The following is a 27,038-nucleotide window of genomic DNA, read 5'->3' on the forward strand; positions in this document are numbered from 1 at the left end:
GCATCGCTTTATTGCATGATTATCCAAACTGGAGACGAAAAAAGCTGCATTACATTGAATAAATTACATTTGGCTTTCATGTTAAACGTCCGTAAATGATTATACACATTTTTGTGGACATTACAGCCAACATCAACATATAAAAGTACAGTAATACTTGAGACTACAGTCAAAAACAAAAAACAAACAAAAACACACAAAAAAAAAAAAAAAAAAAAAAAAAAACAGCAACTGTCCGGGATTCAATCTTACAATGGGTACAGCGGTGTACACCTCCAGTGTAAAAGGCTATTTTGATTTTATTTTCACCTAAGACAAAACAGCAACAAAAACCACCACAGTACTTACACTGCAAAATATTACTGATCCATGAGATCATTGCGTGTAATGTCTAAAGTTTGAATTTGAGGTAGTTAGGCTATATATTTATTAATTTTTAAAATATAGCAAATGTATGTAGCTAATGAGAATCCCTGAAACGATCACACTTTTTTAGACAAAATACTTATTTGTCATTTTCAGTTTTGTTCCAGGTGATTGAATCAAATGTTTTTCAGTAATGTTCAAAGTGGGCTCACATTGGCTGATCCAATCACAATGGAGATACATTTATAAAATGCCAAATGTGATTGTAATTAACAGGAAAGGGTTAACTTAATTTGTTACTCAAAAAAGCATCTTGCTGTCTCGGGAGTGTATGTGCATGAGCTGACCAATTTTGCCCTACAACTACTGTCCCTGTATTTACACAATATCTCTAACCACCCCCCAACCCTCAAGCTTTATACACTCTGTGCCCAGAAAAAAAGCAAATTTTCCTTAAGGTGTGCTTTTAGCCCCTTGCTACCCTACATACAATAATATTTACTATGTACAATTATTTAGATTAGCTATGCATAAATATAAATAATTTAATTTATTAATAATGTAGTTTTGAATCGGCTAAAGTAGTCTTGTGTCATGTCGACAGACAGTTTCATTAAATAATTGTCAGTTGTGTATTCCTTTCGCTTCATTCTGAATCAAAGCATTTTTCTCCCGATGTGTGCCGTTTGCTAAAGTGATGCTGCGTCTTTCCAAACTGGTTCTGCTCTTGTCAATCTCACGACGCGTCTTGGTCTCAAATGCATTTGTCGGAAATATCGGAGTTGAACTGATGGACATCTCCGTCTGGACGCCTTTATGAAAAACAGGCTTTTGTCCAGGTCTCTGGGGTATCGCAGGTAGTGACAGCTGTTCCCTCTGCGCCTTTTTATCTTCCCATAATTTCAGAAGACGTCGCTGATTATTCGTCATGTCCCTCAGATTGTGTTGCAGTGACTGCACTTGGTCCTCCAGCAGAGTCTTTGAGGTCACGGTGTTGGCCAGTTCTGAAGTCAATTCATCAATGGTCAAACTCAATTTCCCAGCTTTTTCAACTAGTGAACCGCACTCCTTCTCCTTCTGGTGCAACTCGTTGATTATATCCTTGGTGGTTTTACCATGAAATTTCGGACTCGACTCTAAACCAATTTCAGCCCGTAGGACTTTGACCTGTTTGCGCAGCTCCTTGTTGTCCAAAGTCAATTGCTTCAATTTCTGTTTGAGAGCTTCGGTTGACCTCATTCGAGATTCATGTTGTCTCAGTTTTTCCCTCATTACATTCTCACGGTGCAAAGCATCGTCTCTTTCCTTTCGGCACTTTTCCAGCAGCTTCAAAGTTTCGTACTTGGAGACCTTTTCCACTTTCCCAGCCATCACTCATTTGCAGTCTTAAATGTAGCTAATATTGAAAAAGCATGATCCTTGATATACGTCGTCGGTTTGAAGCCTTCTTTTTAAATACATGTTCCCTGTGAGGTCAAGTAGGGTCATTCAAATAATGTCAACAGATACCCTCCCATTGCATAAAGAAAAAGTGATTTAAAAAAATGTCTCCTTTCTTATTTTAAATCCACCATGTATTGGATAACTGTACGCCACAGTGACATTGCTCCACAGAGGTTATAGGTTTGGGAGCCAGCATCAGTGTAACTCTAAGCTAAGGCTAGAATGACCATTAATTAGGACACACCACACATTGGCACAGTTTCAAGTGGAACAAATTTTCTATTTTGTTAATTTGGAAAATGTAGTTCAGACATTTCATAACGCTGGTGCCACCTTGTAAAAAAATCATTGATCTAATTCAAATAACAGTGACGGATTAAGGTTAAAAGTGCACTGACGATGGCACTCTGAGATACATAAAACATTGCACTGTATCAGATCCTGACATCAAAGACAAGATAGATTTTATCTATGACAATAAACCTTTGTTCCATGTATTTTGATGGTGCGGAGAAGCAAATTCTACAATCTCCACTGCGATCACCGAGACATTATCTGGGGAAAAATGCCTCCTCTGCTGCACATATACTCATCACTTCCAATTAATCTGGATTGGTGTGCATATAAAATTTTAAACAGAAAAAACTACTAAATATTTACTACAAAATGATATCTTGGAACACAGTTATCAGTTAATTGGTCGAGGCATTGTATCTACATGTACAGATAGTAACAAATCTCTCAGAGAACACACAAAAGCAATTGTAAAAGATTGTAAAAATGTAAACAATTTCTGTGATCTAGCTTTGGCTTTCAGCTTCATCAAAACTAAAGTAGATGACCAGTTTATGTGTGTATTCTTAAACTCATTTATATTTCTCTTATTTTTCCCATTGATTTGCTTGATGGCACTGTAAAGTTTGTGACATTTCAAGTGTATGTACAAGTTCCAAAGTGGTAGAAACAGGAGAGTGACCCTTTTGAAAACCATCTCAAGTTCAATTATCACAAATATTTAAACCACAGCTATATACACATCCTCTACTTAGTAACAGTACAGTAACGTGTCTAAAACTCAAATCAGAAAATTAGTAATGTTGCAGATTATTATCTAGAGGTTACCCTGCTCACCCGCATGCACAAAAATTTGCCCAAATTAGGCATTTACCTTCACACTTTTTAAGATGAAGTGAAATTCAGACAACCCACGAGCTCATTATCAAGATACCTTTTTCTCTCTAAAAAAGGCAATTACAGAAGAATAACAATTGCTTGAAGAACAGAATATGTACAGGAAGTCTTGTCTCAAGTGTGAACAATGTTGAAAAATCTTGTCAACTGCAATGTCTTTTTTCACATCAGCAGTTACAGTCAAAAACAGCAGAGCAGCATAGAGCTTGCATTGTCATAATTACATTTTTATGTAATTTCAGTGCCACACCACTGAAGCCCTTTATTTACCCTCAGCTCTGATTCAGTTTGCCTTTGAGGGTGATAAAGTGTTGGTTGTTCTCAGTGACTCATTGTGATCCTCTGATGGATCCATCTCATTTGTACTGAAAAAGTATGTCTGCAAGAGAGAAAAGAGAGAGAGGGCACAAATCTGTCAGACTTTGACAGCACTTTTGTTCCTTAAACTCCACTAACTCTGCATTCCCTAATTAAATGAATGTAATTGATGGCATGTGATAGCCATAAAGATATGGTTCTTTTCTCATACTGGCATGTTTCCAGGCCAATGACTATTGCCAGTGTTTCCAAGAACACTCCCCTCCCCTGGGAAAACACATTTGACACCAAATTTGATCCTTTAACGCTGCAAGAAGCAGTGCCAATTCTGATACTCCAACTCTGCCTCTGTAGCATTTTTATAACACTCAAATTTTGAATATTTCGTCTAGTCAATATCAAACTGGAAGCTGAATAAATGCAAACTTTAACATGTTTGATTGTTTTGAGGACACCGTAGATATATGTAGATATACCGTAGTTTGACACCATAGATATACAGGTGCATCTCAATAAATTAGAATGTCGTGGAAAAGTTCATTTATTTCAGTAATTCAACTCAAATTGTGAAACTCGTGTATTAAATAAATTCAGTGCACACAGACTGAAGTAGTTTAAGTCTTTGGTTCTTTTAATTGTGATGATTTTGGCTCACATTTAACAAAAACCCACCAATTCACTATCTCAAAAAATTAGAATACATCAGAAGACCAATAAAAAAAACATTTTTAGTGAATTGTTGGCCTTCTGGAAAGTATGTTCATTTACTGTATATGTACTCAATACTTGGTAGGGGCTCCTTTTGCTTTAATTACTGCCTCAATTCGGCGTGGCATGGAGGTGATCAGTTTGTGGCACTGCTGAGGTGGTATGGAAGCCCAGGTTTCTTTAACAGTGGCCTTCAGCTCATCTGCATTTTTTGGTCTCTTGTTTCTCATTTTCCTCTTGACAATACCCCATAGATTCTCTATGGGGTTCAGGTCTGGTGAGTTTGCTGGCCAGTCAAGCACACCAACACCATGGTCATTTAACCAACTTTTGGTGCTTTTGGCAGTGTGGGCAAGTGCCAAATCCTGCTGGAAAATGAAATCAGCATCTTTCAGCAGAAGGAAGCATGAAGTGCTCCAAAATTTCTTGGTAAATGAGTGCAGTGACTTTGGTTTTCAAAAAACACAATGGACCTACACCAGCAGATGACATTGCACCCCAAATCATCACAGACTGTAGAAACTTAACACTGGACTTCAAGCAACTTGGGCTATGAGCTTCTCCACCCTTCCTCCAGACTCTAGGACCTTGGTTTCCAAATGAAATACAAAACTTGCTCTCATCTGAAAAGAGGACTTTGGAACACTGGGCAACAGTCCAGTTCTTCTTCTCCTTAGCCCAGGTAAGACGCCTTTGACGTTGTCTGTGGTTCAGGAGTGGCTTAACAAGAGGAATACGACAACTGTAGCCAAATTCCTTGACATGTCTGTGTGTGGTGGCTCTTGATGCCTTGACCCCAGCCTCAGTCCATTCCTTGTGAAGTTCACCCAAATTCTTGAATCGATTTTGCTTGACAATCCTCATAAGGCTGCGGTTCTCTCGGTTGGTTGTGCATCTTTTTCTTCCACACTTTTTCCTTCCACTCAACTTTCTGTTAACATGCTTGGATACAGCACTCTGTGAACAGCCAGCTTCTTTGGCAATGAATGTTTGTGGCTTACCCTCCTTGTGAAGGGTGTCAATGATTGTCTTCTGGACAACTGTCAGATCAGCAGTCTTCCCCATGATTGTGTAGCCTAGTGAACCAAACTGAGCGACCATTTTGAAGGCTCAGGAAACCTTTGCATGTGTTTTGAGTTGATTAGCTGATTGGCATGTCACCATATTCTAATTTTTTGAGATAGTGAATTGGTGGGTTTTTGTTAAATGTGAGCCAAAATCATCACAATTAAAAGAACCAAAGACTTAAACTACTTCAGTCTGTGTGCACTGAATTTATTTAATACACGAGTTTCACAATTTGAGTTGAATTACTGAAATAAATGAACTTTTCCACGACATTCTAATTAATTGAGATGCACCTGTATGTATAATTGTAGCATATATTTGTATAGTAGATAGAGTATATATTGTAGATTAGAAGGCAATAATATAATGTATATTTTTTATAATTTGTAGGACTGTCAATCAATTAATTTTTAATCAATTACTTTACATGGCGATTAAATAATCACGTATATATCAATATTTTCTGAAAAATGCACCCCAACATAATTAAATAAATAATACATAATTGTTAAAATAATTTGAACTATAACAGCAATGCTGCCACGTACTTATTATTTTTTCCACTCAATTATGTCATAAAAATGACATCTTTTCTCATAATAACAATGATAGATATTTTAAAATAAATGCATAAAATACATCAATACGTGAATACGTTTTTAATGTATTTTATGCATTTATTTTAAACTACTGTATGTAATTATATATTAGCTTTATAACGAGAATGTTTTTTTTATTACATAATATTTTATTACAAGAAAAAAAAAGTCATTTTTATGACATAATATCTCATTATAACGAGAAACGATTTTTACGACAAATATCTGGGCTCGTATTCACAAAGATTTTTCTCTTACCACTACGAGTTCTCCAAAAATAAATGCATTTCTATGCCTAGCCTTACTTGTTTGAACTGGATTCCTCAATCACACAGTGTCAATTTATAAAAAGGAAAAAAAAAATTATATGGCCAATTTATACCAGACCAGCTTCAAAGATTGTCAAAATCATGGTGACTGACTAGTTATTTATCAACATACACAGTTAGAATGCTGAAGTAGCCTAATCTGACTAAAGAGATTCAAATCAGCTTCCGCACTGAAACAGAGAGAGATCTGGCTGTACTGTTCTCTTGTCATTATATTCACAGTTCACGAAAACCTTTGATGAGGCAGCTGTCTTCGGTTTCGGATACTACTTGAAAACTGTATTAGTTCAACTGTGTGTTCTTGTATATGGGTCCCTCTTTTTAGGTATCTATTCAATCGTTTGACAGTCATTTTATTGCATGTGATTGCATTTGACTTAACAACATTACACAATTGAATTATAGTCCTTACCAGGAATATACTTTAATGTCTGTTGTTGTTTATGCTTGAGGACTTGCTATTGGCTGTTGTCATTGCATAATTAATGAGGTACATCTGTGCAGGTTTTGGGGACTGTTTGGGGATATTTTTAATTAACATTTAAAAGTTACTGGTGGTTATAGTTATGTTTTAAGTTCCATTTAATGTTAATTATGTAGTTTTATGTTATGACATTTTTATTTTTTTATTTTTTTTAGTTACCATGGGTGAGATTAGTGTTCCTTTGATTTAGGTATAATACTTTTTAGCTAAATGATAGTTATCACAAAGTCTTTTGGAGCTCTGAATCAAGTCAATCAATTTGTTTGGTAAATGGATTGGTAAGCGATTCTGTGTCTTGAAGCGCTTGTCCTGCACACACACACTGGTAACATCTGTTAGTGAAATCACACGACTTGCCGCAGTGTCATGTACGCTTCAATGGATTGAAACAAATTGTTTGTTAAAGTTTTAAAACTTTATGAAGCAAGTTTCTTAAGCGCTGAAGTTCCGTTGATGTGTAGGCCAAAAGTGGGGGGCTGTGGTTATGAAAAAGAAAGTCATATGGGCTTGTAACAACACAGGGGTGTGTAAACAATGACCAAATTTTTATTTTTGGGTGAACTCTCCCTTTGAAGGCTGTTATCATAAGACTCGTTCTTGCGTTCCATCTGCTCTATTTTTAACTGTTGATCTATGTATACATTTGTCAGCAGATGCCTTTGAAGCGCCTCAGTGGTTTTCAGCGTAATAAGGTTAATGTTTTAGGACACTGTATCAAGTTACAAATTCTGTTGTGCTTCATCTAGCTGTCAAGAATGCATCCTGTTTGGCTGCGTTGCTAGAGGTGCGCTGACTGCCCCCTGCTGATGTGTCTCGTAAAAACAAGAAGATACTTTAAGCTTGAATTGCTACATTGGTTCGAAAATACATACTTTTTTGTACGGAATTTACGTACGGATCAGGGGGCATGATTAATTTACTTTATTACTATATAATTAGTCACATTAAATTGACACGTTAAATCAACAGCCCTTATAGTATGCAAAGATGTGTGTTGTTCTCCACAAGCATCATAATTTTATTATTATGTGTAAAGATTCATAAAAATGTACCTTGCAACCAACTGCAAGAAGGACGTGAAGAATCACAATGGCAGACATAAATGCTATGGTAATCCTTGGTTTATCGTCCCTCATGGCCGGCAAGAATGTCATTACCAGAACAGATCCTGAGAGACACAAAGCTACCACAATGGAGCACCACCTCAACCTTTCACTTGGTATTATCCACAGTATCTGTTTTTCATAAATGCACACAAACAAGTAAGCTGTAACTGCAATTTAATAACAGAGAATGTTGAAAAACAAATCATCAAACTTTGATGCATTATATTTTTTAACTGATGTGATAACTACACACATATTAATGCATAAAGCTTGTATTACTCACCACAGCAGGAATGTAGATGGAGAGGGAGTAACCATAGACACAGACTATCTGCAGAAAGGAGTAGGACACCAGGCTTGTGACCTTCCTATTTCGCCATGTGAGAAAACCCCAAAGAGCTAATGGTACTAACCATGCATAGCTGTAGATTGCTGCAGCAGCCATGGTTACTTGAAAAACAAGATAAAAAAACAATGTAGCATTTTATGGTAAGGATTATGGGGTCTTTACAACATAATAAACTCCTTTGATAATATAATTTCTTGATATGTTTACAAACTAATATAAATGTTTTGTATCATTTAAGTATTTTATTACTGTTGCACAGGCTTAAAAGGAATAGTTCACCCAAAAATGCTGTTTATATCCATACAATGCAAGTCAACGGGGTTCAAAACTTTTAACATTTAACCCAAAATCGATCGTATCGCTTCAGAAGACATGGATTAAACACCTCGAGTTGTATGGATTACCTTTATTTTGCATTTATGTTCTTTTTGAAGCTTGAAAGTTTTGGACCCCATTGACTTGCATCATGGATATAAACATCAAACTTTGAAAATATCTTTGTTTGTGTTCCGCAGTGATAAAAGATGATGAGAGAATTATATTTTTGGGTGAGCTATTCCTTTAACAATACTGGAGTAGATACATTTTAAATCCTACAAAATGTTGTTAGTTTTTACTGGTCAAAACACAGGCTAATTTCAAACCACATTTCTTACCCTTCCTGAAATCTGGCACATATTTGTACTGTGGCTGACCCTTGTTCACGAGAAAACTGGAGATGTTTCCACTAATAGCGATGGCAAATACAAGAGTTGCACAGATCCAGAAAGGTCCTACAACAATAGATACCAGCATATTTAACCTTTTATAAACTTCTTTACTTTTCCTCTGTTCAGTTTTATTTTAGTTTAGCTTACCATACAGGTCCGGGTTACTTCGTAAATAGATCTCAACAAAGTTTTTCCCAGGCCAAGGCAGAATTGAACCAAATATTCTGTCCTTTACCTATAAATAAACAAACAGAAGTTGTTTATGCTTCACCTGAGTCTCATTTAGACGGCATATTGCTGCCATTAGTTTCAACAATAACTTCTTTCGTATGAGTAATGTTAGGGATTAAATAGCGCAATTGTTTTAAGATGTTACCAATTACTGATTCCTACATTAAAGACTTAAGTAGCTTACCTGATGAGTGTCCACATCGAATAATGTTTGATAGAACTCAAACGTCCAAAAGGGAGCACTTTTTCTTTGACCCGACAGAAGCTGTATGATTAAAAAAAAAAAAAAAATTTTTTTTTATATATATATATAATAAAAAAAATACAATAAAATAATAAAAAAAAAAAAAAAAAAAAAAAAAAAAAAAATCGCTTTAGAGACAGTGATCTATTGGGGGAAATGAAGAGGTTACATTTTCTTGATTGTACTCTCCTCTGACCTCAGTTTTGTCGTCATTGTCCAATGGAATCGCTTCCTCTTCGAAGATAGTTCCAGCAGCTCTTCGTTGTTTTCGAGATTTGATGGCATCATCGATGGTCACTGTTGTAGCACCTCGGTTACTTTCAATGAAATTTTGATCATCTTCAAATTCTCGAAGCACAAAAATAAATAACATTTTTATACAACATTTAACAGCAATATGCAGATTCCACTATTTTATGATTATTATTTACCTACACTGTTGTTACAATTGTAAAGTAAATAGCCTTACAATTCATCATGGGTGGGTAATGCAGTAACTCACCTTGAAATTGCAGTTGAAAATCAGTATTCGCCATCACAGATCTGTGTGCTCTGTAAATGAAGGCATCATCAGAATCAGAATCATAATGAGCTTTATTGCCAAGTGTTCTCATGTACACAAGGAATTTTTTGGGTGATAGGAGAAACTAGTGCACACAGAACAATACAGTGAGACACAGAACATAAAACAAAGCAAGATTATAAATAGACATACAAAAAAATAAGACCTATAACATAGAATGACGTATGTGCAAGGACATTCAAATGTGCAAATCATTAGAGACATTTAGGAAGTAGACACCTTTTAGCTAATGATGTCGTTATTTTTAAGCATTAATTCTGACGAAACAGAGGATTTACCACTGTAACTTCAGTATTTTGATCACATGTATGGCACGAGTGACAGTGCTGTACAACCTGTTGACAATCAGACGTATGCGGATATTAACTCATGCAAAACAAAAATAGATTCAAATACATTGATCGTTGCAAATTGTTTTGTTTTAGAAGCAGCACTGTCAAAGATTAGTTAACATACACGTACCTAGAGCGACAAATTACATCAAATGTTCATCGTCGTGTGCAGCAGAGAAAGCTTCCCAGCTGTTGTCGATTTGAAACTTTGTTTTTGTTGTGTGAATGGACCCTTTTTTACATATCCGGGTTTGGAATGCGGAAGTAAATGATAGCAGGGTAAACTTGTATAGCGGTGAACGGGAGACCAGAGCAAATATAATTTTTGCTTACCCGTTTACTCCAACCCGCTTCCACAGCTTTCTAAAAGAAGAATAAAAAAGAGGGCAGTGGATTACAGCAGGCAGAAAAGAGAAAGTTGTCAAATGTATTGTCACTCGCCCCGTAGCTGATTTAGAAACCTCATCGCAGCTGTGGTAACTAATATTTTTAAACTAATTCCAGGGTCATATAACGCAAATTATAATTTTATAAATGTACACTAAATAATTAAAAAAAATTGCAAATATAAAAAAAATCCGCTGCTAAATACGGCGGAAACGCGTCACCATAGTCGGTGTAAAACGCGGAAGTAGCCAATGACACTGTTAAAAGCTGAATAAAAGTGATGACTTGTCCTGAAATCATTTATTGTATGCTTTAAAATTTAGGTCAATAAATATGGAAAATTCTGTAGTCATCTTCTTCTTGAAATATATACATTTACATATGTTATATATATTTTAGTGTAAAGATGAGATATTGTGTCTTTTATTTTGGTATGTACGTGAAAATTGACAGAAGAGGAATGTTTTTGTTTTTTTGTTTTCAAGAGCGCGTCGTTTTTAAATGCCTTTACATTTAACCAAGTGAATATAACCTTGATTTAAAAAAGCCAAATCAATAGTTTGGACAAAAGCTCCTCGAGTATATGTGCTGTATACGGAGCTGGTCAGGATGTACTTAAATGAGGACTGTGGAGCTGTTTATGTCCGAGAGAAAGGAGAGCTGCGCTGTGTCAATGCAGATATTCGTGCAGCTCCGCCGCAGCACAGACTCTTTAACAGAGACTTCTCATTTAAACTCTGCATTGACGCTTTACCTTCCGCTAGTCACACAAAGAGAAGCGATTTCTTCATCTTTACCTACAACAAAGAGGGTAGTCTGCGGTATTCGGTGAAATCTTTATTTGACTTATCTTTGCAGTTTATTGCTGATCATATTGAACATGTTGATTCACTGGTCGGTTTCCCGGAGCAAATGGCTGATAAGTTGTTCTCAGCCGCTGAAGAGAGACACAAATTCATTGACCCACATACTGCATCCCGAGCACTGCAGGTTTTCTGTGAGGCCTATGGAGAACTAGTGCTAAAATCTCTGTGTCTGAGAAATAGGTGAGAATAAGTGGCAGCTCTAGAAAGTATTAAAACTTAGTTTCAAAACCTACCTGCCAACCTAGACAGAATTGTTCAGGCCTAAATATAGTAGATCTGTATGTTAGCACTTTCTGTTTATATACTGTATATTGTATTATGTGTGTTTTTGTGTGTTGTATTCTCAGGTATCTTTTGATATCTGAAAGATTGGACGAGATCAGAATGTTTCACAGTCTGGAAAGCCTGGACCTCAATGGATGCAGATTAGGCGACAACCATGACATTTTTAAATACATAACCTCTGAGGTCCTTTCTAGGTATGGACAGCAATTCATTTTTAAAAGGATAGTTCACCCAAAAATGAAAATTCTCTCATCATTTACTCACCCTCATGCCATCCCAGATGTGTATGAATTTCCTCTGCAGAACACAAACGAAGATTTTTAGAAGAATATTTCTGCTCTGTAGGTCCATTCAATACATGTGAATGGTGACCAGAACTTTGAAGCTCCAAAAACCATATAAAGGCAGCATAAAAGTAATCCATAAGACTCCAGTTGTTTATTGTATGTCTTCTGAAGCGATGCAATCCTTTGGTTGAGAAAAATATCAAAATTTCAATATTTTTTACTATAAATCTCCACTTTCACTTTCAGAATGTGAAAGTGGAGATTTATAGTAAAAAAGTAAATAAATATTGACCTGTTTCTCACTCTCACCCATCATGTTGCTTCTGAAGATATGGATTTAACCACTAGAGTCTTATGGATTACATTTATGTTGCCTTTATATGCTTTTTGGACCTTCAAAGTTCTGGCCACCATTCACTTGCATTGTATAAACCTACAGAGCTGAGATATTCTTCTCAAAACCTTCATTTGTGTTCAGCAGAAGAAAGTCATACACATCTTGGATGGCATGAGGGTGAGTAAATGATGAGAGAATTTTCATTTTTGGGGGAAACTATCCCTTTATACTGTGCAAGAAAATAATCAGTGGCAGTTAACTTTTCAAATAACTTTGGCATAAACATGTGATCACAGGTGTCATTAATGCATTTTCAAATTTTTTTCTGGTAGTCTTGTGAAGCTTTTCTTGGGGGCAAACTGCCTTTCTGATGCAGGCCTGCAGAGACTGACAGCACCAGTCAGAGTGATGAAGAAAGGCCTAGAAAACTTGCAGCTTCTGGACCTCTCTGGTAGGTTTAAGGCAAATATTCATATAGTCAGCTCTTCTTGAGTTAGGTATTTCCTATCCATAACCAGTGTTGGGTAAGCTACTTAAAATAGTAATCCACTACAAATGACTAATTATTTCTCTAAAAAAATGTAATCCAATTACTTTAATAATTACTTCATTGGAAAAGTAATCACATTACTAATTACTTTACTTCTAAGTTATTTTCTAAAACACTTTTCCACTCGAATTCAAAATAATGTTTATATTTCTTTCTTGTTCATTGTTACAAGTCATACACTCAGCACCTCACATTTCTCCTTCACAATGACTAGTTATGGGGCCAAAATTCATGTATCCTACATAATGTATTAATGTATTAGATATAAGCATAACTCTATAATTTACTTAAAAGTAATTTAATTAATTGAAAGTCAGTAACTGTAATCTGATTACAAGAATTTAAAATGTAATGTATTACACTACTTTTTTTTACTAAAAATGTAATTAGATTACAGTAAGTAATTACTTTATAATTGGATTACACCCAACACTGTCCATAATCAGGTTGAATGTATTTTGTACGCAAATTTACACGTACACTATCATTTTTTATTTCTTCTTTCAAAACAGAGAATCCCATCACAGAGAAAGGACTTGGCTATCTAACATGCTTTCAAACACTACAGAAACTAGACATATCTGGGACAAATGTGAAGGTAATTAAACAGGAAGAAAAACAAGTTTCTTTAACTTTCTATTGGCTGTTGAAATTTTAATGGAGGTCTTGCATAATATTAAAGGAATAGTTCATCCAAAAATGAAAATTCTCTCATCATTTACTCACCCTCATACCATCCCAGATGTGTATGACTTTATTTCTTCTGCTGAACACAAACAAAGATTTTTAGAAGAATATCCCAACTCTGTAGGTTTATACAATGCAGTTGAATTGTGGCCAGAACTTTGAAGGTCCAAAAAGCATACAAAGGCAGCATCAAATTAATCCATAAGACTCCAGTGGTTAAATCTATATCTTCAGAAGCGATATGATAGGTGTGGGTGCGAAACAGATAAATATTTACCGTATTTTCCAGAATATGTTGCTTTTTTTTTCCATCATCGGAAAGGTCCTGCGACTTATAGTCAGAAGCGACTTATATACATAATTTATACGTAACTGATGTCGGCTGGTGAAACAGACTCGCACCAAAACAGATGTAAACATCAGTCATACAGACGGTAGATGTGTTTTGGAGTTGCCTATTAAGAATAATTTGCCTTTACAAAGTACTTTATGCAACCAGTTTAAATATTCTGTCATCATAACATTATTGTTCTAACAAACTCTAGACTGCTAACAAACGCAACTCCTCACATGCCCACAAAATGACGCTTCATCACACTCGTAGTAAAAACATTCAGACAGTGAACAGGATAATTAATAGCTACATTGCAAAGAGGGTTGCAAATATCAGAAATATCCACAGATAGACTGTCGCTAACGTTAATGAATGAACATATTGTTTTTTTTCTCAGACTAAAAGCTATTTATTTGTATACAGCATAGAGGTACTGATGTTATGAATAGATGTGGCTTACTTGTTGCGTTTCTTTCATGAAACATAAACAGAATATGAGAAACTGTACACAAGTTTACTTAAACCAAATTCTCTCGTTTTAAACAAGCCCAAAAACATCATGATACGATGTGTAGATTCTGAGGAACTTTACGAAGCGCATTTGACATCTGAGTGGCTGAAGGGAAGTCGGGCGGCTTCTCTTGGGTCCTAGTGCCTACTGCATGCAACCTCTGTCAGTGCGATTTATACAGAGATGCGACTTAACTGTGTTTCTTTTTTTTTTTTTTCTCAGCAACCCGATTTTGTCCTGGTACGACGTATAGTCAGATGTGACGTTGTCTTTTTTAAATTTATTTATATAAATCTCCACTTTCACTTTCACATTCTTCTTTTGTTTTTGGTGATTCGCATTCTTCGTGCATATCACCACCTACTGGGCAGAAAGGAGAATTTATAGAAAGAAAAAGGACATAAATATTGATCTGTTTCTCTCCAACACCTATCATATCGCTTCTGAAGAAATGGATTTAACCACTGGAGTTTTATGGATTACTTTTATGTTGTCTTTAGGTGCTTTTGGAGCTTCAAAGTTTTTGCCAACATTCACTTGCAGTGTATGGACCTACATAGCTAAAATATTCTTCTCAAAACCTTCATTTGTGTTCAGCAGAAGAAAAAATGTTTTGGATGAACTATCCCTTTAACAATCTCTTGTAGGTGAATTTGTTGGTGAAAGAATTTTTCAGAAATAAGATGAAACTGATCCTCTCAGAGACACCTTTGAAGATGTTTGCTCACTCTGATTGCAAAACAGAGGGCTGGGCTGAACAGGTAACAGAAATCCATCATAGATTTGGTGTTCCTCTGTATCTTATGTGAGGATGCCCTTGTAGAGCTTTTACACTGAGACTCTATATACCTGTATATATAGTTTTTATGCTTTATAACTTATTCAAATTTGTCAATCAGGTTATAAACCAATGGGAAATTAGAGCTGCAGAAGTACCAAAAAAAGACAACAAACCAAGAACAAATGCTCTCCGTTTCTGTGAGTTTATACATTTTATCTATCACAAATCCTAAAAATAATTATCATTATAGAATGAATAACAATTTAGTGGCCTAATGTTGTAACTCCAGCAACCTTTATATCATTATGTGCATTATGTCCATATTGAAGGTTTTCTCCGTAATTTTTCCCTCATTTAAAAAAGTTTTACACCAAAATAAATGAATTGTGAAATTGAAACATACATATAAAATCATGACCACTTACATTTAATGAAGACTCTACTTCAAGAGGGTCACATCTTGGGGGCTACCATGTTATGATCACGTGAACACTTCACTTCACTTTTATTGTCACACATCCATATACACAAGTGCAATAATGGGTGAAAGTCTTGGGTGCAGTTCCGAGCAACATAGCAGTCATGACAGTGATGAGACATAGATGAGACATATACCAATTTACAATAAACAGATTTACACATCACAATTTACATATCTAATATACACATAATTACACACAACACAATATACAAATAATAATATACAATGTACAGTATACAATACACACAGTATAGAATACACATACACACAAAATAGAATACACATTATACAATAAAAATAGTATAAAATGAATATATGAAATATACAGTAGGTTGTATTGTACTGTATTGACATTCGGGCTGTCGGTTGATAGTCAGTTGCCAGTGTGTTGTTAAGAGAGAATATAATATATGACAGTCCAATGTGAAATAATAAGATTAATAAAGAGCAGTGCTGATATATATTGACCAGCCGAATACTACTTGCTTAATCTCAGTAACCGCCGTATATTGGACACTTTCACTCTTGGATTAAATTAAATATCTACATGAATATCTACAATGGCATTTGTAACTGGAAAACTATTCATACTGAATGATGCTGCATTCACACCGTTAAGTGTCACTTTAAGTCCAAAATAACACAAACAAAGAAGTTACTAATGGAATCTTAAATTTTAAAGAAATTATCCTGTTTCAATACAAGCTCTATTGACAGCAATTGTGGCATAATGTTGATTTAAAAAGAATAATAATAATAATGTTTTTTTTAATTTTTTTTATTGTCTTTTCTCTCCTTAATTCATTAAAAAAGCAAAACTGGCAGTGAAGTACTGTAGGGCACTTACAAAGGAAGTGAATGGGGCCAGTCCATAAACATTAAAATTGCACCATTTCAAAAGTATAGCTACAAGATGTAAACATTAATATGTTAACATTATTTTAGTGTGATCAAATATTTTTGGGATTTACAAGTTTTACGGCATTTACCAGATAACAGACTTTATCTGTGTTGCATTGTCATGACAGTTGTAAGTTGTAATTGTAATATTGAAGTTATAATATTGTATATATCTGTACACAGACAAGGTAAATGAGCAGTTTATATCGCACTGAAATCATGTTAACACGTATAATATTTATGTGTTGTGGCTGTACCTTTGAAACAGTGTGTTTTTGAATGTTTCTGGACTGGCCCCATTCTCTTCCATTGAGCTAAACTTGCACTGACCCCCGAAAATTCTGTTATAACAGTTGTTTTTTTTTTTTTAGATGGAAGGGAAAAGTTTGTTCGAAAGACATTAAATTCCTTGTCTGGGACAAGTGGCACAAATAAAGACAAAGTTGTGCCAATTCACTTTTATAAGCATGAGCACATCGCACATAACCCAACAGATTCAGCTGTACAGAAGGGTAAGAAGAGGAGACTATCAACAGAGGAAGAGCGAAGTACAGCTCCTCTCGTAAAGCGCCAGTCTGAGTCTGCTCTATCTGCAGAGGACTTAGATATGTTAAATAGTTACTGAGTGGCAACAAACAGTTTACTTTGCCAACACTGCATTCCTCTGTGAGGAAAGTGATTGAAATGCTTTTACTTTGGATTCTTTAAAATAAAAACTTTCTACTGTAATCTGACATTGCCTCAGACAAATTCACTAACAGCCAAACATGGGCATGTTTATACAAAATACTTTGCTTAGAAAATGCACAAAGATGCAGTGACAAATTATGAAATATAACAAAACAAGAAACATTGTAGTATGAATACACATTTCAACTCCAATAACATTTTTAGCGCACACTGCAAGATGGTGCAAGATTCCCATAAAGATATTTAACGCAAAGCTTCATTTTGAAAAATGTCAGTATTTAGCGTTTAATGCAGATGTATTCATCAGACCAGTCAAAACAGTGCTGTCTGCCATCCCAACACAGACTGCGGGGTATGCAGTCACAGTACTGAAAGTCCACAGGGGTGCAGGGCCACCAGTCTGCTCCACAGGAAGGGCAGTTTGCATCTACACAGAAGCACAATATAATTAGACAAACTGAGTATGAATCTGAACAGGACAGAATGATCAATTATTAAGCAATATCATTATGGTTAAATGTATTACTGACTGATTCAGAATGGTCTGGAAATTGTTAATGAGTAGAATTATTGAGGCACAAAGACTTGTGGAGATTTCAATTTCACCCGAGCAGTCTCCACAATCATTAATAAAGTTAAAAAATGTTTGTCAATGAAGATCCAAAAGTGTGGATTGCCACAACGGAAAATAAGGTTACTTGGAAGGTTGTTTGGTAGATTGTCTAAAATGAAAATGGGCAGCTTTACATGCATCTATTGTGAAACACAACATTACATTTTAAGTAGTTTATGTATGGATTTTCACATGCCTGTGTTGTTGAAAACAGAATGAAGCTTACTACAAATGAGCTTGTCCTCGTCTGTTCCACTGGGACAGTTGGGAACTCCGTTACAGAGGTCAGAAGGTGTGATGTAGTTTACTCTGTCATCACACAAAATCCGGACCCATTTAGTGGTGTCTGTCCTACAATCTCGATTTACTGACGAAACAAAAAAAATAATCTGAAACTAAAAGTCCATATTCCTAATCTGACACTTTTAGAACAATGTTAGTTATAGATTATACACAAGTGTCATAATTGGAGATGATTCAGGAAGGCCAAAAAACAAAACTAGCACCACTGCTACCGCACTGGAGATCATACAAGACAAAAGGATTCCAGAGATACATGTAGCTCTTCTAGTGCAACATCTACAGCTGCAGCACTGACCACCACAATCTGATGAAAAACACTCCTGTTAAATCAAACATCAGCCTCACTGCTAGATAACACTTTAAGCAGAAAGTATTGTAATTTTCACTTAAATCAATTTACACATTACAAGAGCAGAATTTTTGTATTTGTATAAAAACAGCTGTCCACATAAAAATTCATGAGAACAACAAATATTATTTAGGCTTGATTAATTCATTTAAATTAATATTTCTCTCCAGATAGAAAAGGAACTTAATCTCCACCTAAACAAATTACATCTTACCTTCCTCTCTCGTTTCATTTTTCTCAGATGTTGCATCATCAAACTGATACAAAAGGTTGATTGAAAAGGTAACAATCAATAATCTCTTTAGAAATCAAATAATCATTTCTACTCAATTCGAGATATCCCAGAAATATATATTCTCAAACAATACAGCATCCTATTTCCCAATTCTATTTTCAGTTTTAGGTGTTATCCCTTACAAAAAAAAAAAAAAAAAAATCTAAACTAGCTGCAAATTTGCCGCTCGTTATTTTCACATGCAAATGTTTACCAGAAGTTTGCAGCTCTTCACAGGCAGTGGTGAACCTCCGGCAAACCTTTGGCAACAATGGACAATTTGCCAGGATTGGAGTAATATGCTCTGATTTTTTTGTTTGGTTGAGAATCCTTGCAGCAGCATTTTGAATGAGCTGCAGCTGTCTAATGGTCTTTTTGGGAAGGCCAGTGAGGAGTCCATTGCAGTAGTCCACCCTACTGGTGATGAATGCATGAACAAGTCTCTCTACATCTTGACTGGGTACAAAACATCTAATTCCCACTATATTTTTTAGATGATAGTAGGCTGATTAACTGCTTTGATGTGACTACTGAAACTAAGGTCTGACTCCAAAATGACACCAAGGTTCCTTACTTGATTTTTTGTCTTTAGACCCTTGGAGTCAAGGTATGCATTCACCTTGGGAATTTCACCTTTGTTGCCAAATACAGTGACCTGTGTCTTGTCGTTGTTTAACTGAAGGAAGTTTCGGCACATCTAACTGTTAATTTCTTCAATGCACTGGCACAGAGAGTCTATGGGGCTGTAGTCATTTGGCGACAGGGCTAGATAGATCTGGGTGTCGTCTGCATAGCTATGGTATGCACATTTTTTTTTTTCATAATTTGGCCTAGTGGGAGCATATACAGGTTGAACCGGAGTGGTGCAAGAATTGAGCCTTGTGGGACTCCACACGTCATGGATGTCTACTCAGATTCATAGTTGCCTATGTTCACATAATAACCCCTCCCTTCTAGATATGACCTGAACCAGCTGAGGACCATCCCAGAGAGACCTACTCAGTTTTCCAATCTGTCTAAGAGAATGTTGTGGTCAACAGTGTCAAAAGCAGCACTGAGATCTAATAATACCAGCACTGATATTTTGCTTGAATCAGTATTTAGCCAGATATCATTAAGGAGTGATCTTTATGAGTGCCGTCTCTGTGCTATGATGCGGTTGTAAACTAAAATAAACCATACAAGTAGCCAAATATACATCATTCAAAAAAAGTGGTGTGTTCAAAAGCCTACATAAATGGTCACGTGTGTTACAAGATAGTAACTTAGTAACCACATCAGCAAATGTACATAACTTTGTTGCCAGTTCTGACATGCCCACACAAATAAAAATGATGACGTTTTGACGGTTCCAAACTAATGACTAAACACAAACACTATACTGCTGAAATAACACAGGATACTTCAATTTGATAATAAGTAGCAATTAAGAATGTAAAAATAGAGACTTAACACATTTTGGTATTTTTATTAACAATATCAAGATGACAAATCTGAAAGAAAAAAAAAAAAAAAAGACTGATTCTAAAACAGTTCAAGAAACTTTCACATATAGCTGAGATATCTGGTTCTTGTGCATAAATCAAAATTTTAAGTTTTACTGTGCAACACAAATTTTGTAGCTCAAATCACAAGCTGTTATTGATTACACTAAGAACACACACACACAAATCATACCTCATATCTACAAAAGGGTAGAAAACAATTATGGAAAACTGAGATCCTACAGAGTTTTCATTAAAGGTAATGCCTTTAAACTGCCAAAGTACCGATAAAATATTTCCCATAGTCCATACTTCTCAACTTTGAAAAAGAAGAAACCAAAATATCCATAGTAAAAGTCAAATATAGAGTTTTAAGCAATAATCACAAAATGTTGACTGAGAAGACCACATTTCTATCTGTAAGACTTAACAGCATGGTGACACCAGTTCCTTTGGAAGTTCCTACTCCGTGGTTAAGGTGACTCTTAAATGTTAGATTGATCCAGGTTGACCTTTGATGGAAGTGGTCCTGCTTCCATCTCCTCTACCCCAGGAGATCTGATAACCACCAGAGAGGACTGCACATAAGGGGTCAGTTTCTGGTTCTTCATGTCCTCCATATCCCCATATATGCTTAGTTTCTGATGAAAGAAAGAGAAAGTATGAACGCATATCGAGATCAGATTTTTATCCGAGTTGTTAATTAATAAGTGGATGGTTCAATGGTCAGCATGTGTAAACTGGGACAATTTACTTCAATGACTTGAGTTCATAACTACTTATCTGCTCAAAATAATAACTTCAGGATGAAAGACCATGACAGATATGCACAGTAAACATAGCTAGTACCAGATATACTCAGGGAAAGCCAAAAATCATCCTCTTATTTAATCTTTGCCTTGTTGCCAAGTCTTCTTAAACACAGTACATGGATGTAACAACAGTACATTCTCACTATATATTGACCAATATTATTGTTTTACAACTGATGCCAATTATTATACTTATAAACAATTATTTTTATGTTTAAGGATCTAATAACTGATATGCAGAAACAAATTAATTATATTTTATTTCTGCTTTTTGACACAACAACTAAGACTACAACAGTAAAAAAAACAACAACAATAATTTAGCTTACAATTTTGGCTGTTACATATAAACTATAATGAATCATGCAAACAACACATTAAAATATTGAAAATATACCTTTAAACACTGTTTCCTGTTGAACGCAGAGTGGTGTAATGGTGTTATTGGGTGCATTCTTTAGAAACTCCCCAGATGGAATTTATTGATAGACCCAATATTAATAACTTATAACCGCGGTGATGGGTGTAATCCAGTTACAAAGAAATTAGTTACTGTAATCTAATTCATTTTTAGTACAAAAAAATAAAATAAAAAATAGTGTAATGCATTACATTAAAAATTCTTGTAATCAGATTACAGTTACTGACTTTCAATTAATTAAATTACTTTTAAGTACATTATAGGGTTGTGCTTATTTCTAATATATTATTTATGTAGAATACATGAATTTTTGGCCCCTTAACTAGTCATTGTGAAGGAGAAATGTGAAGTGCTGAGTGTACGACTTGTGTAACAATGAACAATATAGAAACAATATATATTTGTTGAGCGGAAAAGTGTTTTAGAAAGTAACTTAAATGTAAAGTAATTAGTAATGTGATTACCTTTTTCAATGAAATAATTAGTAATCAGATTACAATTTGAGAAATAATTAGTAATTTGTAGTGGATTACTGTTTTTAAGTAACTTACCCAACACTGTTTATCATAAAACCAAATACCCCCCCCCCCCCCACAAAATAATAATAATTGTAATAATAGTAAATAATAATGGTCAAACCAATTATCGGTCTAACTCTGTTTCTCACTGACAGTATCTCCTCAATATATGAAATCACTAGCAAAACTATGTTTTGTGTAAATCCACATTTATACCAAACGTAATAATGGTAAATTAGTTTACCTCAGCAGGGACATACTTCTCAACAGCTGTGGACACTGTGGCACAGCAGATCCAGATTAGAACAAAGACAGATAAAAACAGAGTGGTGGTCAAGATCCAGCCGGGCAGCCATGGGTTCCTGACAGTAAACAAGATGATAATGATTACTGTTTTACATTTAACAAAGACAACCAATTTAATAACTGCAATACATACCTAATACGGCCAATAAGAATTCCTGTACAGATCAAGATGTGACCAACCTTGAGAGGCAGCTGAAAATGTTGTAATCATCCTCAGAGTTGCTTCTATCAATGAACATGTCTCGGTCTCTCTCCTGGATGAAACTCCTTGGAAAGTCTTTATAAACAGGGTTGTTCATTCCACGATCTGCAACTTTTGAAAACACAAGGGGTCTATCAATTTTGTGATTCTGAAACCACCTCTTTTATGTGACGGATAGTTTGATGCTGTTTAGGTGTGTTATCATGAATTTTTAGGCGTGAAAACAGTAATGACTTGTTAGAAGAGACCCTGGGAAAAACTAGTAAAAGTGTGGTATTTTCCACAACCTGTTTATTTATCATAGAGGAAAACAGAAAAACCGAAAGAGAAGTAGATGCAAGTCATTTTAATCACTTACAAGTGCTCTGTGGCTCATCTGTCTCCTCTCTCTGAAATTCAAACTCGGGCATAAACTGAACTTGCGGCTCAGACTAGAAGTAAAATGGAAATCTTAGGTAATGACACTTTCAAATAAACTTTAATTACTTTCTGCACACATTATTTACATGCAGTATCTACACAATATTACATCAATATCCTATGGTTAAAATAATTTTCAGGGTTTAATGCAAGTTAAGGTCAATCGACAGCATAATGTACAAAAATACATTAGACGCGTCCCTCGTTTAAATAGTTTTTTTTCTAAAGCAAAAATCGTGGTTACATTAAGGCACTTACATACTAGTGTGTAAGTATGAGTCGCTCAAATAATAATTTATAAATATTTTGGCATACTTTTGATGCTCCAAAAGTTCTATCAAATACTGCCTTCAAGTGGAGTCAAAATATCATTCTGAACACGTGAACGATCAAGCGAAGTTGTACTTACAAGTGGGGAAACTCGGAATTCAAGATGATACAAGAGTTGCCGAGATGGGATGGTGGAAGGAGTGTGTTGACAGATAAGATGATGGAAACGAATGATTTTGCAAAAATATTTCAACTACTGTATGTTATTTTAATATACATTTGTTATACATGACAGCCAACTATTGACTCACCTTTTGAAGTTTGTTTTAATAAATAATTTGTTAGATACCATGCATTTTTAAATCATATGTTGTGAATAAGTGATGCAAGTGTATTTATTTATGTTTATTCACTGGTACAACAGAAAAGGAGTTTTTGCCGTCATTCATTGTGTATTTCTTTTCTTCTGTATTTTGTTTCCCTCTTGAATGCGTGGCATGTCATTGTAACAAATACCCAACTCGGAGGTACGAGCTTCCCAGGTCCACTTGAAGGCAGCAAAAGTCCCTTTCAAGGCAAGTCAGACCATCGGCGGCCATCTTGAGAACGCACCGGGACAGCTATTTTCTATGGATACAAGTGGCATAAAAGTACAGCTCCTATCTACTTGAATGGGGAAAGACAGAAATCTCCAAAACTGTTTGTCAAGATTACGATCAAAGAACATACTGTATTTCAATTAATTAGTTAAATCTGAAAACAATGGTATCATATCACATTGAGCTTCTTAAGCTCAGATTACACTAAAAAAAACACTATTTTTCTGGCTGGTCCAGCTAAAGCGCATTCCCGAGTTGACTGACAGGTGATGTCTGTATCTAAAAGGTGATTGGCTCCTTCACCTGTAAGGAGGGACTTCATTTTCTACATCCGCCATATTGGGTGTTTCAAATTCTCTCATTCATTTGAATACAAGTGCTCCGTCTCGGGGCTAAATAATATTACAACTTGTTTGTGATGGCGACATAATGCCAGTAAACCCTGTAATCTGGTCAATGGCATAACAATGGTAAATCCCTGAGTTTATAACACTGAAATTATGTTAACACGTATAATCTTTACTTTTTGTGGCTATACTTTTGCAAGTGTGTTTATTTAAACCTTAATGGACTGGCCTGCTTCACTTCCATTGTAAGTGCCTTGCTGCAACCGCAATTTTTGCTCTTTTATAAAAAAAAAATAAAATACAAAAAAATAAATAAATAAAAAAGAAAAGGGATGAGCCCAGTTTTTTTGTGGTAATCAACAATATGCAACAGATGCTGTCGACTGAACTTAACATGGAACAGTAAAACAACAGTAAAAGGTTTATATAATGTTATCAACACATTACCTGGAAAATGACAACTTTACCATCTTCTGCCTGGAAGTAAAATGTCCAGGACGAGGTGATGAAATTATTGGCTTGGCTCATCATCTCTTCCCAAAAAACCCTAACCAGTGTCAGCGGGTATAAGAGATGGATTTTGGGCAACATCGTCATCAACTTTCCATCCAAACAACAACAACAAAAAAAGTAAGGTTACTTCAAATAAGGTCCACCAACAGTATATTTACATACTAGAGGAATTATCTTATTAAGACATAAAGAGTATGCACATGCAAAGTGGCAATTATAGCAAATTATCAGGCAAAAAGGCAACTGTACATATGGCTATTACTGTGTATTTATGTATTCAAATATGATCCTCACATTACCTGTTCCATCCTTTGCTCTGCAAACGGTAGTTGACTCTGACATCCTAGATTGCATGCGTACTGCTCATCTGACTGGGTGTAGGCTTCCCGACAGGCTGCAGGAAGACAAAATAACTGGTTGGTGGCATAACAATAATAATGTTATCTTCTTTGAGAGCTTGAGGAGTTCAGATAAATAATATTGTAATATTACCCGACTCGCATTCAGATTTGGTTTCATTGAGATCTTTGCTGTCACTCACAAACTGACAGATGGAGAAGAGACGGCATCCTCTCTTGCAGGCGTACAGAGCTTCCTCCTACCAACACAGGCCAAATAAAAACACACACACACACCTCATTCCGCATTTCTCGCGGTTTATTTTCAACGTTACAACGTGTAATCTCTCAGGAAACAAATTAATTAATGGGTAAAAATTGTCAATAGCGTTGTCAAAACGTAACTTTGATTTTAAACAAGTCGAAGATTGTTTAATGTTTCGCTGTTGCAGGAAAGCGTGCACTCACCCGTGGATAAGTGTGCAAACTGTACGTCATCTGACATGTATTATGACAAGACGCCGTGTTTCCCAAAATACCATCGAACACATCGGAAGAGCAGGAGGTGCTCACGATTATGCAGAAAAAGCTCAGCAAAATCCCGCAGGACTTCTTCGCACCCATTGTTGACCACCAAACATCGACTAAACGACTCTTCCTTGTTTGTGAAACGATGAAGATATCGCGAGGGCGGCGTACACTCGCGCGCTTTACAGTGCGTTCAATGCGCATGCGCAGTCATTTTATGGCGATAGGTAACAATCAAAACATGATTAACATAACTTAAAGGTATAGTTCACACAAACTAGTGACAGCATTATTATCATCCCACCAGTAAGATTTTGCAGGACTAGTTACATGTTAAAATAAAGTCTGTAAACACTTATTTCCTCCATGTGTTTATTACAATATTAAAATAATGCCCAACAAAACAACAAATAGTGACGAGTATGATGACACTCACGAGACCTCAGACTTTTGCAAGCTTAAGGCGGGAAACTTTTGAGGTAAAACCACTCATATACAGTATTATATAGTGGGTAAAACACAACGATAGATAGCCTTTGTCTGCCACCGTAGAACCGGTTCTTGCCCACAAGTCACCATAGGATGCATCCTTGATATTCAGCCTTATCAAAAACACATCCGGGTAATTTTATGCATTCTCGGTACTTGCGTTCTTGAGGATTGGAATTTAACTTCAGCAGTGGATAATGATGTCAAACAAGTCCACGGGAACGTAAGAACACAAAAGGACGCACATTGAGAAAAGGCCCATGTCTTCTGAAGCAATCCAATCGGTTTTGGGTGAGAACAGACCAAAATGTAGATAATTTTTCACTGTACATCTTGTCATTACAGTCTCTAGGCACGATCATGATTTCAAGCTTGATTACACTAGTGCTTGACACATGCGCAGAATACTAGAAAGTGTAATCAAGCTTGAAATCATGATCGACAAGGAAACTTTTGATGTAAAGATTTACAGTGAAAAAGGAGTTCTCTTTTGGTCTGTTCTCACCCAAAACCGATTGGATTGTTTCAGAAGAGTCTGATAGATTACCTTTATGTGCTTTCTGGAGCTTCAAAGTTTTGGTCCCCATTGACTTGCATTGTGTGGACCTACAGAGCCAAAATATTCTTCTAAAAATCTTAAGTCTGTGTTCTGCAGAAGAAAGTCATTAAGGTGATTAAATGAGGGAATATACATTTTTGGGTGAACTTTCACTTTAATGGGATAATCTCTTTACCGTTTGTTCACCCTTGGGTTGATCCAAACCCTTTCTTTCTTCTGTGGAACACCAAAAAGATTTGTTGGTCAAAATGATGGACTCATTCACTTTTCATTACCAGGCAAAAACTGCATTGAAAATCCATTTTGACAGTCCTTAAGATTCAACATAACATCTCCTTTACATGTACAGTTGAAGTCAGAAGTTTATATACACCTTAGTCAAATACATTTAAACTCAGTTTTTCACAAGTCCTGACATTCAATTGTAGAAAACATTCCCTGTCTTAGGTCAGTTAGGATCACTATTTTAAGAATGTGAAATATAAGAATAATAGTAGAGAGAATGATTTATTTCAGCTTTTATTTCTTTTATCACA

At 35.6% G+C, this 27,038-nt stretch overlaps 4 protein-coding genes across 12 annotated transcripts; 1 reads left to right on the plus strand and 3 right to left on the minus strand.

Moving 5' to 3' along the window:
• Positions 1–19: 19 nt before the first annotated feature.
• LOC127442097 (uncharacterized) lies at positions 20–1,923 on the minus strand. Its single transcript, XM_051699870.1, has one exon. The coding sequence runs from the start codon at positions 1,735–1,737 to the stop codon at positions 991–993; it is 747 nt and encodes a 248-aa protein (XP_051555830.1). The 5' UTR covers positions 1,738–1,923; the 3' UTR covers positions 20–990.
• A 145-nt stretch (positions 1,924–2,068) lies between these two features.
• LOC127442096 (protein YIPF1-like) lies at positions 2,069–10,528 on the minus strand. Of its 6 annotated transcripts, none has more exons than XM_051699867.1 (10): positions 10,192–10,328; positions 9,949–10,064; positions 9,649–9,698; positions 9,343–9,494; positions 9,087–9,167; positions 8,819–8,906; positions 8,618–8,734; positions 7,896–8,062; positions 7,559–7,741; positions 2,069–3,379 (listed from the first exon to the last, which is right to left on the minus strand). In XM_051699867.1, exons 3-10 carry the CDS (start codon positions 9,680–9,682, stop codon positions 3,284–3,286), a joined length of 918 nt encoding a protein of 305 aa, XP_051555827.1. In that variant the 5' UTR covers positions 9,683–9,698; positions 9,949–10,064; positions 10,192–10,328; the 3' UTR covers positions 2,069–3,283. The 6 variants fall into 6 exon arrangements, with proteins under 6 accessions (XP_051555827.1, XP_051555824.1, XP_051555826.1 ...); XM_051699864.1 differs by having other exon boundaries at positions 10,008–10,064; positions 10,192–10,327; XM_051699866.1 differs by having other exon boundaries at positions 10,008–10,064; positions 10,186–10,303.
• A 25-nt stretch (positions 10,529–10,553) lies between these two features.
• On the plus strand, positions 10,554–20,728 carry lrrc42 (leucine rich repeat containing 42). 3 transcript variants are annotated; one of them, XM_051699860.1, is made up of 8 exons: positions 10,554–11,494; positions 11,662–11,793; positions 12,556–12,674; positions 13,286–13,371; positions 14,953–15,066; positions 15,205–15,283; positions 18,664–18,704; positions 19,654–20,728. In XM_051699860.1, the coding sequence occupies exons 1-7, from the start codon at positions 11,058–11,060 to the stop codon at positions 18,681–18,683; spliced, it is 987 nt and encodes a 328-aa protein (XP_051555820.1). In that variant the 5' UTR covers positions 10,554–11,057; the 3' UTR covers positions 18,684–18,704; positions 19,654–20,728. The 3 variants fall into 3 exon arrangements, with proteins under 3 accessions (XP_051555820.1, XP_051555819.1, XP_051555818.1); XM_051699859.1 differs by having other exon boundaries at positions 18,664–20,728; XM_051699858.1 differs by lacking the exons at positions 18,664–18,704; positions 19,654–20,728 and adding an exon at positions 16,839–18,634 and having other exon boundaries at positions 10,556–11,494.
• On the minus strand, positions 20,149–25,606 carry tmem59 (transmembrane protein 59). Of its 2 annotated transcripts, none has more exons than XM_051699862.1 (8): positions 25,395–25,606; positions 25,081–25,186; positions 24,888–24,982; positions 24,523–24,675; positions 22,798–22,870; positions 22,418–22,544; positions 22,176–22,293; positions 20,149–20,821 (listed from the first exon to the last, which is right to left on the minus strand). In XM_051699862.1, exons 1-8 carry the CDS (start codon positions 25,548–25,550, stop codon positions 20,666–20,668), a joined length of 984 nt encoding a protein of 327 aa, XP_051555822.1. In that variant the 5' UTR covers positions 25,551–25,606; the 3' UTR covers positions 20,149–20,665. The 2 variants fall into 2 exon arrangements, with proteins under 2 accessions (XP_051555822.1, XP_051555821.1); XM_051699861.1 differs by having other exon boundaries at positions 22,418–22,550.
• Positions 25,607–27,038: the final 1,432 nt, after the last annotated feature.

The sequence above is a fragment of the Myxocyprinus asiaticus genome, chromosome 6 (genome assembly GCF_019703515.2).
Source record: "Myxocyprinus asiaticus isolate MX2 ecotype Aquarium Trade chromosome 6, UBuf_Myxa_2, whole genome shotgun sequence".
In the NCBI taxonomy this organism is placed as follows: domain Eukaryota; kingdom Metazoa; phylum Chordata; class Actinopteri; order Cypriniformes; family Catostomidae; genus Myxocyprinus; species Myxocyprinus asiaticus.

Bases quoted from the DNA above. Each gene is read 5' to 3' on its own strand.
- tmem59 (XM_051699861.1), bottom strand. From the start codon at position 25,550: ATGGGTGCGAAGAAGTCCTGCGGGATTTTGCTGAGCTTTTTCTGCATA. The intron at 25,187-25,394 runs GTGAGTGCACGC...CTGTGTTGGTAG, and splicing joins GTTTGCACACTTATCCACGG to GAGGAAGCTCTGTACGCCTG. The intron at 24,676-24,887 runs GTAATGTGAGGA...TTGGATGGAAAG, and splicing joins CAGAGCAAAGGATGGAACAG to TTGATGACGATGTTGCCCAA.
- LOC127442097 (XM_051699870.1), bottom strand. From the start codon at position 1,737: ATGGCTGGGAAAGTGGAAAAGGTCTCCAAGTACGAAACTTTGAAGCTG.
- LOC127442096 (XM_051699869.1), bottom strand. From the start codon at position 9,682: ATGGCGAATACTGATTTTCAACTGCAATTTCAAG. The intron at 8,063-8,617 runs GTAAGAAATGTG...TTGTTTTTCAAG, and splicing joins TGTGCCAGATTTCAGGAAGG to TAACCATGGCTGCTGCAGCA. The intron at 3,380-7,558 runs GTACATTTTTAT...TCTCTCTTGCAG, and splicing joins TTCTTGCAGTTGGTTGCAAG to ACATACTTTTTCAGTACAAA.
- lrrc42 (XM_051699858.1), top strand. From the start codon at position 11,058: ATGTACTTAAATGAGGACTGTGGAGCTGTTTATGTCCGAGAGAAAGGA. The intron at 11,495-11,661 runs GTGAGAATAAGT...TTGTATTCTCAG, and splicing joins TCTCTGTGTCTGAGAAATAG to GTATCTTTTGATATCTGAAA. The intron at 15,284-16,838 runs GTGAGTTTATAC...TTTTTTTTTTAG, and splicing joins AACAAATGCTCTCCGTTTCT to ATGGAAGGGAAAAGTTTGTT.